We start from the raw sequence: 16,693 nt of genomic DNA, 5'->3' as shown, positions 1-16,693 counted from the left end.
GGCTACTGGCTATGAACTTCCTTATACTACGTCATCATGTCCGAATCCATCTGACTTTTGGAGTGATCGTGTGTTGCCAAGTCCGTTTGTTTGAAAGTCCGGTGGACCTCAGCTGCAATGTCCATCAGATTGCCCGCCGGACCAAGTCCGTTGAAAAGTACGGTCGTGTGTACGCGGCATTACACGTTCTGAGCAGTGTTGTTGATTGGAGAATGTCAACATGTGAAAAAGGAGTCTACCACTCCATCTGCTGGCTGAATAGTAGACTACATAATATACATTATTTCATAATTACCTAAATAAAGATGAAATATGCATTGCTTAATCCAGAACATAATAGATTTTCTTGAAAGCTGAACTGGGCTGGACAAAAAGAAACCCTTGCAATGGGGCTCTGCATTGCTAGAGTTAAATTCAAATTTTGTCTAGATGGATAGGAATAAGGCGAAATACTTAATTTATTCCTTGCTCCCACAGACTTATGACTGGTCCTTCTAAGCTGTTTCTCTCTGTGAAATTGTCACTTACAATGCAGGACCAGCATTTCTGCACTAAACGCAAGGACACAGAAGCCCCTTTCACATCTTAGAAGCATTGGAGATCGCTGCCTGCCAAGGGAGTGAGGAATAAGGTAAGTAATTCAACTTGTTCATCAATCCTTAGACAAAAAAATAGAATTTAACCCTTGCAGTGTGGAAGGGGCTTCACTACAAGGGTTGCTTTATATCCAGGCTGCCTAGTCAAGCTTTACTCAACTCTCTTGGTTCCTCTGCTAGGTTAATATATTTAAAGCTATGTATTTGCCTCTTATTTTTTTAGAGTCAAATGCCTCCAATAAAGAACTTTCAGGCAATATAGTCCATGCACCACATGATCCATTTACAGTCCAAAGCATATACTCACATGCCAAGTACAAGGTTTTTCCCGTTTCTGTCTGGACTCCGAGCAACAGTAAATCTTCCCCAGTCTGGAAGTCTAGGACCTTATATCCATCTAAAAAATACCATTTAGTTATCAAAAATTTGCTTTTAAAACATGTGATTATGCAAATGTTCAGTGTTATTGAGCTACGTATTATAGGATGGCATGCTGGGCAGCTGGAGGAAGAGCATGAAGTGGACCTGCCAATGTTCAGTTGAACCCCAAGCTTCCTCCAGAGGTTACTAGGGGTATCTTGAGTTGTGGCTGATTGACCTCCCATTTAATGGTGCCTACATAGTTATAAGGTCAACACCACTGGGCAGCGTTAGCATTATGATGCCAGTGATTTTTTTTTTAAGGATTCTGTAAGGGTGGCATTCTGACCACCAGTGTAAGGGGGGCTGTTGATCAGCAATGTAATTTACATTCTTCCTGCTGACCACCAATGTAATGGGCAATGGGAATGGTAGAGAGTATGACATCATCTCCTGGCAGATACTATGATCTTTTTAGCTGTCTGTACAGGAGGGATTCTGACAACTAGCCACCAATATATGGAGCATTATTTCACTGGCCACCAATGAATTCATTTTAGAAGGGATCCCCAAGACCTGAAAATGATTTCAAAGGTCCCTGAGGTAAACAGGTTGAGAAAGGTTGGTCTAGATGCTTCATATCATCATGTCCTCCCTGTGCTGCACTTAAATTTTTTTTCTAAAATGATAAACTAACTCTTTAAAAGCCACATATACAGTGTCTCACATTTTGGCCCTTTCCTGAAGGAGCAGGATAGACCAAGACTTATGTGACATGTTACATCTTTGGGCGACCAGATGTAAATGGACTTGAACCCATTTACATAGGAATACCTAAGATGCCTCATGTTTAGGTCTGAAAATATGAAAAAAGAAACAAATGTTTGCCTTTTTTTTTGATGGGGATGGGAAACTGAATAGACTTGAAGGGTAATCAGATATCCAGCCACCAATTGACTAACATGGAGCTTCTTAATAGGTGAACCTGATTGAACCGTCTGCGTGAAAGAGGCCTTTGATGCACAAATAACATTTCTATAATAGCTAAAACGTGGCATTCAATAGGGATGCAAAGTGTACACAATAGGGTTACAACAGAGGCAGTTGGATAGCCAGTCATAAAGAAGGTTATCCGCACACCACATTATTACTGATGAAATCCACGCATGCTTTCGTCCATTAGTGTTATAATCTCTGTTCGTTATTCTCCAATCCTTATGATATAGACTTTTTGGGTCTGTTTTGTAATGTGATCCTTTCCAAATTCTTGAAAAATTTGGTTTTCTGTACCTGGGCCTCCTCTGTTGGTAAACGTCAGCTCTAGCAGGGTGTTGTCAGTTGGCCTGAGGAAGAGAATAGGTGAGGAAATTGTAAAAAGTAGGAGCACAGAGATATTTTGTATTATAAAATAAAGTATTTTTGGGATAGGAGTACACTGGGCTGAATTACCCCCTGGCTTTGTATACTGTATGAAAAACACAGACAGCGAGGTCTTGTTGCCTAATTCCTGGCTCTGATCCTTGGATGTGTTTTGAGGATCACCTGATACAAAAATGTATTTCACTTAAAGGCCTTTTTTAAATGTTTAATGGATAAAAATACAATCAACACATTTCAAGGGAAAACAGTCCCTCCATCCTTCAAGGCTTAAGAATTCAATGGTATTTGAATCACAACAGAAGGCACTTGAAGAAGAGAAATTGGCTTGACAGGGGCAGACTGACCATTAGGCCACTCGGGGACTGCGCAAGGGCCCCCGAGACACTAGGGGGCCCCATCAGGGTTGCCAGCCTCAGTAAAACCAGGGACAGTATGTAAAAATCTTCCTTTTGGTCTAAAAATCCCAAGATTATAGCTGCCCCACCTCTCAAGTACCTTCTCAGCCAATAGAAACATGCCTGTGTATACTGTGTGTACATGTAGGTGTATACTGTGTGATTGTATACTGTATGTGTGTATACTGCGTGGCCCCATAATCTCGGATTGCCTGGGGGCCCCATAATCTCCTATTGCCCAGGGGCCCCATGAGTTGTCAGTCCACCCCTGGGGCTTGATGAAGACTAGCATCTCCCGATGGCACTAAGAGCAGCCGGCTGAGTCTTTTCAAATACCTTTAATTGAGATTAAATTTTATACCAGACATCCAAGAATTTACTATTAAGTGCTTACTTTGTTGTTATCAAAGGTAGCAGCCTAGGAGCAGAGCGAGGTCCACCTACACTAAATTTTTTACCATGGATCTACTTCTTTGAAGAAAAAAAAATATATCCATCAGATTGAGTTCTCACTTCTATTGGTCCAGAGCCATACACACTATGTTCCTGTCCACATCTAGAAGTTTGGGGTCTTCCAACCCACCTTTGTATTTTCCAACTCCTCCTATTACATTCTCCATAATATAAGTTAAATAAACATCCAACAGGGATGTTGAGATCCCCTCATAATTGCCACAGCCTGGAAACTCAGTGCAAAAATCTAGATTTCCAACATCTCCGATAAATATATTAACAGTGGCTTGGTGGTTAGCGCTAGGGCCCCTGGTACGAATCTCAGGCACGACACTATCTTCAGGTAGTTTGCATGTTCCCCATATGCAGGTTGTAAAGTTTATTTTTTATTAAAATAATAAATAGGTCATACTTGCCTGGTCTTCTCTTCTGGGGTCTCCTGCTGGCACTCTCTGCTCCTCCTCTTCTCTGTGTGCCACCAATGTGGCACATAGTTTCATAGCATTTTAGGTTGAATAAAGACACCAGTCCATCCAGTTCAACCTGAGTGAGTGTCTACAATTGTCCCTATCCCTGTACATTGCACACTCATGTCAGTCTCTACCCTCAAGGAGCCCACAATCCAAGGTCCCCATTCATATACTAGAGCCAATTTTTGACAGAAGCCAATTAACCTACCTGCATGTCTTTGGATTGCGGGAGGAAACCGGAGTACCCAGAGGAAACCCGTACAGGGAGAACATGCAAACTGTAGGCAGGTAGTGTCATGGTTGGGATTCGAACCAGCGACCCTTCAATGCTGCTAGGTGAGAGTGCTAACCACTACACCACTGTGCTGCCCACATGTGTGGGTTTGATCCCGAGTTGGGCTGTGTGCATCTATTGACACACAGCGTGGCTTTGGCCTTGCCACCTGCTCCCACCTCACTGGATTTGACTCACAGCAGCAAGAGAAAATGGATCCCACTGCTGCTGCATCGCCTGTGATGACAGAGAGGGGCTACAGAGGTTTGTTTTTATTTAATGCAAAGAATGAATTAAGGTAAAATATATTTTTCCTTTATAACCACTTTAAGGTGTTCTTTACATATTATCTCCTATTTGTTTAATTGTTATACTTGAAATTGTAGAGCCTGCTATTTAAAAGTCCATGCGGGTTACTTTATTTTTACTTTACGTATTTTGGCAGGAAGCCTTGAACACAGCTGTAATCAAGGCTTCCTGCCGAAACGCGTAAGCCCCTGTTTTATACTAACTATCATGTACAAATAAAGTAACTCGCATGGACTTTGGAGTTGCTGGCTCTATCATTTCATTCAAGTATCACTTGCAACTGATGGACGGAGAAAATCTGAGCCAGAGCACCCGTTTGTGGATCCTACTACAAGTTTGCATACTCGTTCCACTGTTCTGAGCGCTGTACCTGTTTCACATTTGTTTATTTGAGTCACTGCTTTTCCCTGCATTGCCATCTTATTACAATCCTGGGACTAGGTAATGTATTGTAGCTGGCAGGCTCCCCTACTTCGAACTCCCACTAACTTTAGTGAAAGTTAGCAGAGTTTTCTGTCTGGGTATCTACAGAGCCAAAGCAGATAAGAATTTGCTGAAACGTTTGCAGAGTTTCAATGGGAATTGTAGCATTGTTTGCTGAAGCAACTGATAAAATTAGACACTCACGCTGTAATAATCTCCCGCAATATATATTCTTCTCCCTTTTTTGAGATCTCTAGCCTCGCTTTATAGAGGATTCTGAGCTCATAATGTCGATCAAAGGTGCTGGAAGATTTAGCTATAAGATGCCAGGAAGTAACATTGTCCTACAGCATGGAGACGCAAGGAATAGAAAGAAACAAGGTTCAGTCAAGTTATAAGGAAGTAAAGAGTAAAAAAAAAAAAAAAAAATCAATTTGAAGGTACACTAAAATACCCATAAAAATATATATCTACTATTTCTCATTATAGGGACCGTTGATCCTTTGGAATGAAGTGCCTCTGTCTTCTTCAACTGTCCCTCTTTTTGCTCGATTATGCAGACCTTTTTAAAAATGTTAAATTTAGCAAAAAGTGTCACACTACTGTAGCACTCCCCTGACCCCAAAAGCATATGGGGTACTTCAGAGGCGAGATGAGATAGCATTTTATCTCAGGTTCTAGCCCTCGGCAATAATGGAACAAGGTGGACTGATGGGCAAAAGTCACTTTGCAAGAAACTGAGTTTATTGACTCCCACTCAACACTCCATGGAGAGAGGTTTAGGGCACAGGACAGCCATGGACTTGGCAGACTCCAGATGAGGGATAAAAGTACTTACTGTCTTCACAGTCAAAGGACCATAAAAGCCAACCGAACATTCTGTGAAATCAGCTCCCAACTGCAAAACACGAAATAGTTAAGCTACTCCTTGGGGAAAATCCACATACATTAGTGGATCACCAAGCTTCGCCAAGATTCTTAGATTTACCCCAGTTAGGCTGAAGTTTCTCCACGAGGCTTCAATCATCTTGTTCAGTACACTAACCCTCCAACCTAGGCCCCTCTCCAAGAACCCATCACCCTCCTCATGTAGCAAGCCTGAGTGGATATGGCAGTCACCCTCCTTAGCGAGGAGGCCTGGGAGAAGACTGATTTACCAAGGTCACTCTTGAACATTTGTACAATATTTATATCCTCTCTCAACCTGCACCACTGGCAATAAGCCCCCTAGTGGCCAAGAAGATATATATATATTCCTAACTCAGATTAGAGATAAGGGACTAAAGTACTTACTGCCTTCATGGATAAATGACCTTCAAGCCAACCAGGCATTCTGTGAAAGCAGCTCCTGACTGCAAGACACTAAATGATTCAGTTACTGACTCCTTGGGGAAAATCCACCACACTTCAGTTGAGGAACAAGCTTTGGCAGCTTCTCACGTACCCTGATTACCCCTTGCTCAGCATACTAGGCATCCAACCTAGGCTTCTGTCCAAGTACAAGGTCACCCTCCTCAGGCAGCAGCAGGTCTGAGAGGATCTGACAGCCATCTACACTTCTCTCCCAGACAGGAGGCCAGGAAAAGACTTATTTTTCAAGGTCACTCCTGAATATCTATACCTTCTCCCAGCCTGCACCACTGGCAGTGAACTTCCTAATGGTTGTCCATAGAGATAAATATTTCTGATTAGTGCATCCTTCCACACTATTGCCAGGGACAATCCCCAGCAGAAGGCAGAGGCAAACTATAACTAGAGTTCTGAAGAGACCCAAGGACATTGAACTATCAATCAAGCTCAGGCTGACTGAGGTATGGAACTAACTACAATTGTGCTCATAAGTTTACATACCCCGGCAGAATTTATGATTTCTTGGCCATTTTTCAGAGAATATGAATGATAACACAAAAACTTTTCTTTCATTAATGGTTAGTGTTTGGCTGAAGCCATTTATTATCAATCAACTGTGTTTACTCTTTTTAAATCATAATGACAACAGAAACGACCCAAATGTCCCTGATCAAATGTTTACATACCCCAGTTCATAATACCATGTATCAGTGGCGGTGCGTCCATAAGGACACACGGGCGCCACCCCCTCTTTCCAGCCAACCCCTTTATGACCAATGGATAGATTCATGCATTGCATGAATCTATCCACAGCCACCGCTGCCACCCCCTATTCAGGCGCCCATCTGAATTACAGAGGCGGGTGTGTTTTTGAAGCACCCGATTAGAGCCTTAGGCTTTAATAGGCGTCAAAAAAGGTGACCTGTGAGCGCCATGCTTGGCGCTCACACTTCACCCAGGTGTGTTAGAACAGCGAATGAATATTCTCTGAATCTCGAAACCACCTCACCACCAATCAGGTGCTCGAGTCTGTTACCCATCTCCTGATTGGCTGAAACGACAGATTGGACACCTGACGGGAGGAGAAAATGGGAGGAGACACACAGAGAACATCGCTCACTGCTGTCACCCGCTGCCCCACCAAGACAGGGTAAGTGCTGGACAGATGGCGAGCGGGCAGGGGGGGGTCACAGTGGCAGCATTGCATGGCACAATGGCAGCAATGGATAGGCAGAGTGGCAGCATTGGATAGGCAGAGTGGCAGCATTGGATGGGCACAGTGAGGCTGCAATTGATGTTTTTTTTTTCAGTATTTTTCAGTTTGTTTGCGCCACCCCAAAAAATTTGAGCTCCAGCTGCCATTGACAGACTGGGATGCCATTACAGTTCATGTGCATGTAAAGGCAGGCGTCCCAATACGTTTGGTAATATCGTGTAATTACACATATATGGAAGCTGTTTTACCTGCAAAGGGATTCGTATTTCACAGCCTTGCCACACAGCCCATCCCTATCTGGCAGAGCAGGAGACCTGATTTTTCGCCTCTACATTCAGGGATCATTCACACCATACTACATTATAAAAACTGATGGCAGCATTTGATGGGCACAGTGGCTGCATTTGATGGCACAGCGACTGCATTTGATGGCACAGTGGCTGCTATTGATGTTTTTTTTCTGTATTTTTCATTCTGTATAAACCCCACCCCAAAAATTTTGAGCATCAGCCGCCACTACCGTGTATTGCCCCTTTAACATCAATGACAACTTAATGTCTTTTGTGGTATTTGTGGATGAGGCTCTTTATCTTCTCAGATGGTAAAGCTGCACACTCCTCTTGGCAAAAAGCCTCCAGTTCCTGTAAATTCTTGGGCTGTCTTGCATGAACTGCACATTTGAGATCTCCCCAGAGTGGCTCAATGATATTGAGGTCAGGAGACTGAGATGGACACTCCAGAACCTTCTCTTTATTCTGCTGTAACCAATGACAGGTCGGCTTGGCCTTGTGTTTTGGATACTTGTCAAATTGGAATGTCCAAGCACATCCCATACGCAGCTTCCTGGCTGATGAATGTAAATGTTCCTCCAGTATTTTTTGATAACATACTGTATTCATCTTGCCATCAATTTTGACCAAATTTCCTGTGCCTTTGTAGCTCACACATAGGGTTGCCACCTCATCCCTTAAAACCCAAACACATATGAGGTTCTGAGGCTAATTTAATTCAAATAAGGCAAAACGTGTGTATAATTACCACCTTAATCAGCCACAGAACCTGGGTAATCATTATGTGTTCGGTTTTAAAGGGATGAGGTGGCAACTCCCTACCTTTTATCATAGGCCTTGTTGACTCCTCTCCAAATGTAACTTTTATGGTTGTGGCCAAAAAGCTCAATTTTGGTCTCATCACTCCAAATGACTTTGTGCTAGAAGGTTTGATTCTTGTCTCTGTGCTGTTTGGAAATGTTTTCAGAGAGTCCTGTATTTCACCTGAAGTTATTTGAAACCTTAGTTGGTCTACCTGACCGTGGTTTGGTTTCAACAGAATCCCTCATTTTCCACTTCTTGATTAGAGTTTGAACACTGCTGATTGGCATTCTCAATTCCTTGGATATCTCTTTATATCCCTCTCCTGTTGTATACAGTTCAACTACCTTTTCCTGCAGATCCTTTGACAATTCTTTTGCTTTCCAATGACTCAGAATCCAGAAACGTCAGTGCAGCACTGGATGAAAGATGCAAGGGTCTGTCAGGAGTTCAGAAAAGCATTGAACTTCTATACACACACTAATTATAAGCAAACAGATCACAGGTGAGGATGGTTACCTTTAATAGCCATTCAAACCCCTTTATGTCAACTTGTGTGCATGGAATCTGTCCCAAATCACCAGGGTATGTAAACTTTTGATCAGGGTCATTTGGGTAGTTTCTGTTGCCATTATAATATAAAAAGTGTAAACACAGGTGATTAATAATAAATGGCTTCAGCCAAACTCTAACCATGAGTGAAAGAAAAGTTTTTGTGTTATCATTCATATTCTCTGAAAAAGGGCCAAGAAATAAATTCTGCCAGGGTATGTAAACTTATGAGCACAACTGACCTATGCAGTGTTACTGTAGTTATTGCCCCAGGATCTATTCCAGTCATGTGCTAGTAAAATTATATCCCCCACCCCAAGTGGCCTAGGAGAAATAGAATACCTTAATTAATAACATTCTTCAGTGAATAGAAAATTCTTCACTACAACATGGCAGGTAGGCTGGCAGCATGGCAGAGGGTAGGAGCCTTTAGGCATAGCAGACCTGCGTGAATTCTGGGGCAAGCACTGGGCTGAGCCATGGCGGCTATGTGTTATCCCTTGTACACATGGTCGGACATTCCGACGGAAGATGTCCAATTGGACCGTGTTGTCGGATAATCCGACCGTGTTTGGACTCCATCTGACTTTTTCCGTCGGAATGTCCGACCAACAAAGTTTGAGAGCTGGATATAAAATTTTCCGACAACATGATCCGATCGGACTTTGTCCGATCGTTTGTAGAAACAAAGTGTCACGCATGCTCAGATCAAATTACGAGACCAAATCTATTGGCTACTAGCCTGAATGTAGTCCCGTCGCAACGAACGAACGTCATCGCGTTCCGAATGATTGGATTTTACGAGAACTTTGTCTGACCGTGTGTATGCAACACCAGTTTCGGACAAAAAATCTGACGGATTTTGTGGTCGGAATGTCCGACCGTGTTTACAAGGGCTTAGCCGTGCCTCATCATTGGTTACTAGGATGCTGGAGGTGGGGGGGCTGCCAGTGTCCTAGCAACCAGTGATGCTGCATGGACAGCCTTCATGTATCCTGGCAGGCAGGAAGCCAGCACGATCCCACCAGCATCCTAGTAGGCAACGGAGAACGGGGGAGCCCACAGACTGAAGACTGCTCTGCACTGTTGAGGCAATTACAGAATATATTATTGTTATGTGAACCAAGTCTAAAAAGAGATAAAATGAATTTCTGTTAAGTTGCAATAAACACATTTAAATGACCAAAAACTCAGAAAAAAAGACACCAACCTTCATCTCATCCAACTGCTTAGACATGTGAAACATACCAAAACATTTCTGTGCTAAACAGGAAAAGAATGTTAGATTACATGTGACATGTAGTGAGGTAATAAAAGGCTGAACATGCAATTTGAGACATTTTCATACCATAGTTGATACTTATGTTCAGCTCTCTGTAGCCCTGAAGTCCATTGCACTCCCCCCACTGTTTAAATTCTTCCAGCTCAGCTTCGGAAAGAAAAGTCCCCTTTGCTAAAGGAAGGACATAACAAAATGTTAAAGTATATATCAGGGAAAAATAGAAAAAGCAGAAAACATATGAAGTACTTCTCTGCAATACAGGCACATTTCCCAATTTTTTTTATTGTTGCAACAAACAACATTTGCGTGGGCTAGGTGGTGTCAGCCCTGCCTACTTGTCTTTGTATAAATTACTAAAATCCTCCAATTCTCCTACTATAATTACTAATTATTCTGTAGTCCAAGATGAGAACTAGGAGGGCTAATTAGACTCCTTAAGCTAACACAGGAAATGTGCACAGAACATTGGACAGCTCTGAATTTCCTATATAATCAGGCATTTTTTGCACCTATCAAATAGAGAGAACAAAATGATTTCAATGGTATATTTAATAAAACAGCATAACCAAACAGATTATCGTGAGAAGGGCTAAAGCAGGAATGTCCAACCTTTTGACCTTCTTGGGCCACATTGGAAGAAGAGGAATTGTCTTGTGCCACATATAAAATACACTAAAATAAGGATAACTGATGAAAAAGGTCGAGCAGATCACAAGTTAATGATCACTGATATATATAATGCCCCTATCTCAGTAAAAAATTCATTTTTATTGTAATAATTTTCATTATAAAAGTAAAAGAGGACATCTTACAGCCATAGGCTGTATCTAAGGGGGTGCTGAGGTTGGTTGTGCCCCCCACCCCTCATATTTCCGCAGATCTGGCATCCCTTCAGCTGTGCCTGTGCCATACCTTTTTTCACTTTTAGGTTGTAGTGGGGGGGTCAGGGGCACACTGGAACAGGGCGGGCTACGCTCTCGGAGCTTCAGCTCCTTCTACTGTGGCTGCAAAATGTCTGTACAGTACCCGCAAGGCACTTTACATACACTTGTGGGTATGTCTGTATTCGCAAGTGAGTGTATCTAAACATAGCTCCCAACTGTCCCTGATTTTGAGGGACTGTCCCTGATTCTGAGCAATGTCCCTCTGTCCCTCATTCCTCCTCATTTGTCCCTCATTTTGGTCTGATCTATATAGTTGTATATAAAATGCACTTTTTATCTTTCAAAAAGTGTTTCCCAGTGCTAAACCTTCATCCAAATTTCTAAATGGCTGCATTTGCACGTTTTAAAAGCCAATATAAAGGAATAGTAGTGGTAAAAAAAAGCACTTGTGGATTTAATTAACCTTTTTTTTGTTGTATAATTCTACTTTAAGGGGGTGTGGCAGGGGGGCGTGTTATATGCGTGTTATATGCCTACATACATTTGATAGTAGGTGTCCCTCATTCCCATCTCAAAATGTTGGGAGGTATGCCTAAAGTGGGGTATGCCTGTATAAGGTTGTACATTTTGTAGTACAATAAACATTTTAGTACAATAAAATTACCACAAGATGGTAGAAGAACACCACCTCTACCTTTTAGTGTAAAGTTGGTTTATGTTTGTGTTAAAGATGCATATAAAATAGTCTTGACAACTGTAGATGATACATGATGTATTTGTCAAAACTCAATAAAAACTATTGAAAGAGATTAAAATAGTCTTGACAATTGCAGTACAATAAAAGTACCACAAGATGGCGGAGAAACACCACCTCCATATCGCTAATGGCATTAATTATAAAGAAACCATGTAGTCAACATAAATAAATCAGTAAAGCAAAAGGAAAGCATAAGCTTTAGGGCTTGTTCACATCTATGTGTTCTAAAACGCAATATGCTTTTTTTGTAAACACATATTGTGCTTTTAGCAAGTTTTTAATGTATTACGTTAAAATTCAACACATACTGTAGGGGGTTTATTTACTAAAGGAAAATCCACTTTGCACTACAAGTGCACTTGGAAGTAAAGTCGCTGTAGATCTGAGGGGAACATGCAAGGAAAATAAAAAAACAGTATTTTAGCTTGCACATGATTGGATGATAAAATCAGCAGAGCTTCCCCTCATTTCAGATCTACCCCTTAGATTTAGAGTGACTGCACTTCCACTGCACTTGCAGTGCAAAGCGGATTTTTCCCTTAGTAAGTAACCCCTTTAATATATTTTATATGCTTTCTGCATTCTTTTCCTCCATGGTCACCTGGGAAAAATTTATATGTGAAAAAAAACCACTTACAAATGTGCATTGGACTGGTGTGCTACCACTGACTATAACAGAAGGTGCGTTTTTCACAAACGCAAGAAAGCAGAAATTATTCAAAAGTCCAATGCTCTGCAGCACACCAATTTGTTTGTTAGATGGAATTCAGAGCTGCCATAAACCTACACTAAGAAGGTTTATTTACAAAAGGAAAATCCTTGTGCACTTGGAAGTAAAGTTGCTGTAGATACGAGGGGGACATACAAGGAAAATAAAAAACAGCATTTTAGCTTGCACATGATTGGATGATAAAATCAGCAGAGCTTCCCCTCATTTCAGATCTACCCCTTATATTTAGAGCGACTGCACTTCCAAGTGAACTTGCAGTGCAAAGTGTAGTTGCCTTTCGTAAATAACCTTTTAAACAAAAAATCAATCAGCGCTGAACACAATAAAATAAATGAAAAATAAAATGGTGAAAAGAAATTAATGCAGCTAGAGTACTATAGGTCAAAATACCAAATCCCACATTACAAAGTAAAAAGTAACAGTACAGCGCAAATAAACATAAGAAATCAATGAAATCAATCCATTAATATAGTGCATATACAAATACAAAAGTCTATAAGTGAAAAAAAGAAAATAGGTGAATTGTCAAGAAGAGTCTGCTTGTGCAGTGTGTCTTCAATCAAAAAAACAGGTGATGATGTGATCCCTTCACCAAAGAGCAAGATGGACTCTCACCTCAAAAAATGGATCCCTGATAAATCAGACAGGTCAAAAACGCATGTTCCCATCATCACCTGTTTTTTTGATTGAAGACACACTGCACAAGCAGACTCTTCTTGACAATTCACCTATTTTCTTTTTTTCACTTATAGACTTTTGTATTTGTATATGCACTATATTGATGGATTGATTTCATTGATTTCTTATGTTTATTTGCGCTGTACTGTTACTTTTTATTTCGTAAATAACCCCCTAAGTCTGTGAAAGACTCCTAATGAGTCGTAAATGGTCCTGTTGTGAATAATCCCAGCAGAGCAGCTTAAAGTAGAACTAAAAGTTTTTTTTTTTTTATTATTATTTTTTATTTTTTTATACATTTTTTATTATTATTATTTTTAAATTTGGATAGAGTAAGAGAGGGTTATAACCCCTGTCAGTTGTTGTTTTTGTTTTTTTTTGCCATCTGTGTCCCATTGGGGAGATTTTCCTTCACTTCCAGTCCCATAAAACAGGACCTGAGAGGAAATCCCTCCAGAGTGAGGGGCACCCAGAACTGGTGTCCCCAAGAAGATTTCCCCTCTATTGCTGTTCTGGTGACAACTGAAAATCTGGGATTTTCTTTTATTTTCACTTTCAGTGATAATAGTAAACAGGACAAATAGAGAGGGTGAATTTCCCTAACATGAAGTTCTCTCCTTGTAACATGTGAACGCCATTTTAAGGGTTAAAGGTCAGAAATGCAACTGCAGATGCTGTGAATGGTGCATGCTTACATAAAAACACAGGGTAGTGACAATTCTTTGTGTGTTTGTGTAACTGCTCAGTTAACCTGCCCCAGTGATAATCACTCTCTATATGCCTGTGCTTAGATTATTTTTCAGCGAGCTGGAAAATCTTTGGGCAGGGTAAGATTTGGGGGGGGCAAATACAGCCAAGTGTGACCCTCATTGCATTATGTTGGCAACAAAAGTTTGAGAACCTCTGCGTTATTGAGTAATGCTTCTTGCGGCTATGATAAGTATACTTACTAAACAAAGCAGATACTTCCACCTTGTTATTTGTTCTCAGCTGTATGATCACACTGTCTGGCTGAGTCTGGGTAAATGTCATAATACCAGCAATTCCTAAAACAGAGGAGAAACGGAGAGATTATCATAGCTGCTCTCATCAGTTTCAATCTTATTATGGTATAAACAGCATGCCACGCTAAACCATGCAAATATAACTCAATGAAAACATAAAAAAACATGAAAAACTTGAGTGACTCATGGGAGAAAAGTTAATATAATTGATGTGAACAGTCCACAACTATATGCTGAATCCAAGTACTTTTGGTCACCACACCACATGTGACTACACCAGTGAATATGTCTCCTTACCATAACATGTGTGACTATCAAGAGAAGTCTGAAAGCGTTTGTGTGGAAATTCTCTCCAATATGGTTTGAGTTTCCCCACACGGGGAAACTCAAACAAGTGTAAAATCCTCTTGGATGTTTATTAAAATAACAAACTGTTAAAAGCTGTACAAAGGCCGACATACAAAGGGACTTCAATGTCCTCAATTCAGCAGGGCAAAACGTAGAACAGGGTGACATCACGACCTCCGGTTACCGCCTCAATACTCACAATCCAGTGGGGCAAAACGTAGAACGGGGTGATGTCACGACCTCCGGTTACTTCCTAAATACCCACAATCCATTGGGGCAAAGCATAGAACGTGGTGACGTCACGACTTCCGGTTACTGCCCCAATACCCACAATGCAGTGGGACAAAACATATAACGTGGTGACGTCACAACCTCAGGTTACCACCCCAATACCCACAATACAGTGGCGCAAAACATAGAACCTGGTGACGTCACAACCTCCAGCTACCACCCCAAAACCAACAATCCAGCGTGGCAAAACATTGAACGTGGTGAAGTTATGACCTCTGTTTACCACCCCAAAACCCACAATCCAGTGGGGCAAAATGTAGAACGTGGTGACGTTATGGCCTCTGGTTACCACTCCAAAATCACCATCCAGTGGGGCAAAACGTAGAATAGGGTGACTTCATGACCTCTGGTTACCACTCCAATATCCACAATCCAGTGGGGCAAAATGGAGAACGTGGTGACGTCACAACCTCCAGTTACCACCCCAAAACCCACAATCCAGCGGGGCAACGCACTGAATGTCGTGAAGTTATGACCTCCGGTTACCATTCCCAAAACCTACAATCCAGTGGGGCAAAATGTAGAATGTGGTGACGTCACGGCCTCCGGTCACTGCCTTCATGGTAAGGAAACATCTTCACTGGTGTATGCACATGTGGTGTTTTAAAGCAGTTTAAATTGTGGCTGGTTTAAAAAAAATAAAACACCTGTAAGAAAATGTCACCACATACTAGCACATTATGAAATGCTTACCTTAAAACTTAGCCCTCCAGCGCCTTGCTGTTACAACTGAGAGTACTGACATCTTCTCCTGGTCTTTCTTCCAGGTTTGCGTGCTCCAGCTGTGTGATTGGCTGGAGCCGCATTGACGCCACTTAAGCGCATGTGCGTGGGAGCCCTTGGTTCTGGCACAATTGCTGGACCTTCAGAGCGCATGCGCTGGTGATATCACTGGCTGCACCCAGGGTGAATATCCCCTAAACGGCACATGTTTAGGAGAAATTCATTTTACCCACAGGTAAGCCTTATTATAGGCTTACCTTTAGATAAAAATCACAACGCGGGCTTTATTATCGCTTTAAGCGAAGCTGGGACACACAGAATCTTTGACCAAAAGCACCTGGATTCAGCATATGGTTGTGGACTGTTCACATCAATTATATTAACTTTTCTCCTATGTTTCACTCAAGTTTTAAATTTTTTTAATGTTTTCATTGATTTATATTTACATGGTTTAGCGTGGGATTAATTTTCATGTATGTTATCCTATTTATATTCTTGCTGCAGGTTGTTGAGGGTGATTTACACTACCGTTTCACTCAGATTGACTTATTATGGTATAGATAATCTTGTCTCACCTTTGACTGGTTCATAGCTGTAGGCCAGGCTTCCTTCTTTAGGGTGAATTCTTGTTGATCCAACAATTCCACCATTAAACCGTGTCATGCTACAAATATTAGAACAAAACTTGAAAACATCTGGAGTTTATCTTTTAAACACATAAATGAAAATATTAACCAATCCCAGGTTTGCAAAATCTCTGGCTACTTCCATTTGGAAAGTACCTACTACAGAATCTATTCTCAACCAGGCTTTTGTAGAAGCCTAGGGTTCCTCCAGTTGTCAGGGGGTTTCTTCAGCAATGACCGACTAACCTTCTATCTGATGGCACCTGCTTAGTTCCAGGGCCAACACAATTTATCAGAGCCAGCGACATGAAGCTGGCAATGATCTTTTTGCTGTGTGTAATGGTGGCATCCCTACCACCAAAGTAAAGGCCATTTTTCTCACTGACCATAAATGCTGGAGGCTATTTCCCAATGACCCCTGTTTTTTTTTGTTTTTTTTTGTTTTTTTTTGGGGGGGGGGGGCAGGATTACCTGGGACCTGAAAAATATTTAAAGTGTTAC

The 16,693-nt window shown here is 41.4% G+C and overlaps 1 protein-coding gene across 2 annotated transcripts in view; it reads right to left on the bottom strand.

The window, feature by feature from the left end:
- Window positions 1-16,693, bottom strand: part of LOC143983366 (uncharacterized) — a 67,761-nt gene that overhangs the window by 39,214 nt on the left and 11,854 nt on the right. For both annotated transcript variants that reach the window (XM_077482973.1, XM_077482964.1), the window contains exons 3-9: window positions 16,142-16,230; window positions 14,151-14,246; window positions 10,218-10,322; window positions 10,080-10,132; window positions 4,865-5,004; window positions 2,247-2,299; window positions 904-993 (exon numbers count right to left, since the gene is read on the bottom strand). In XM_077482973.1, the coding sequence (XP_077339099.1) occupies window positions 904-993; window positions 2,247-2,299; window positions 4,865-5,004; window positions 10,080-10,132; window positions 10,218-10,322; window positions 14,151-14,246; window positions 16,142-16,230 (626 nt within the window). The remainder of the gene's footprint in view (window positions 1-903; window positions 994-2,246; window positions 2,300-4,864; window positions 5,005-10,079; window positions 10,133-10,217; window positions 10,323-14,150; window positions 14,247-16,141; window positions 16,231-16,693) is intronic.

Source organism: Lithobates pipiens, unplaced genomic scaffold, assembly GCF_037356315.1.
Source record: "Lithobates pipiens isolate NorthernLeopardFrog02 unplaced genomic scaffold, aLitPip1_a1.2 Scaffold_1, whole genome shotgun sequence".
Taxonomy (NCBI): Eukaryota; Metazoa; Chordata; class Amphibia; order Anura; family Ranidae; genus Lithobates; species Lithobates pipiens.
Note: the sequence above shows the minus strand (reverse complement) of the source record. Positions and strands in the feature narration are given on the sequence as shown.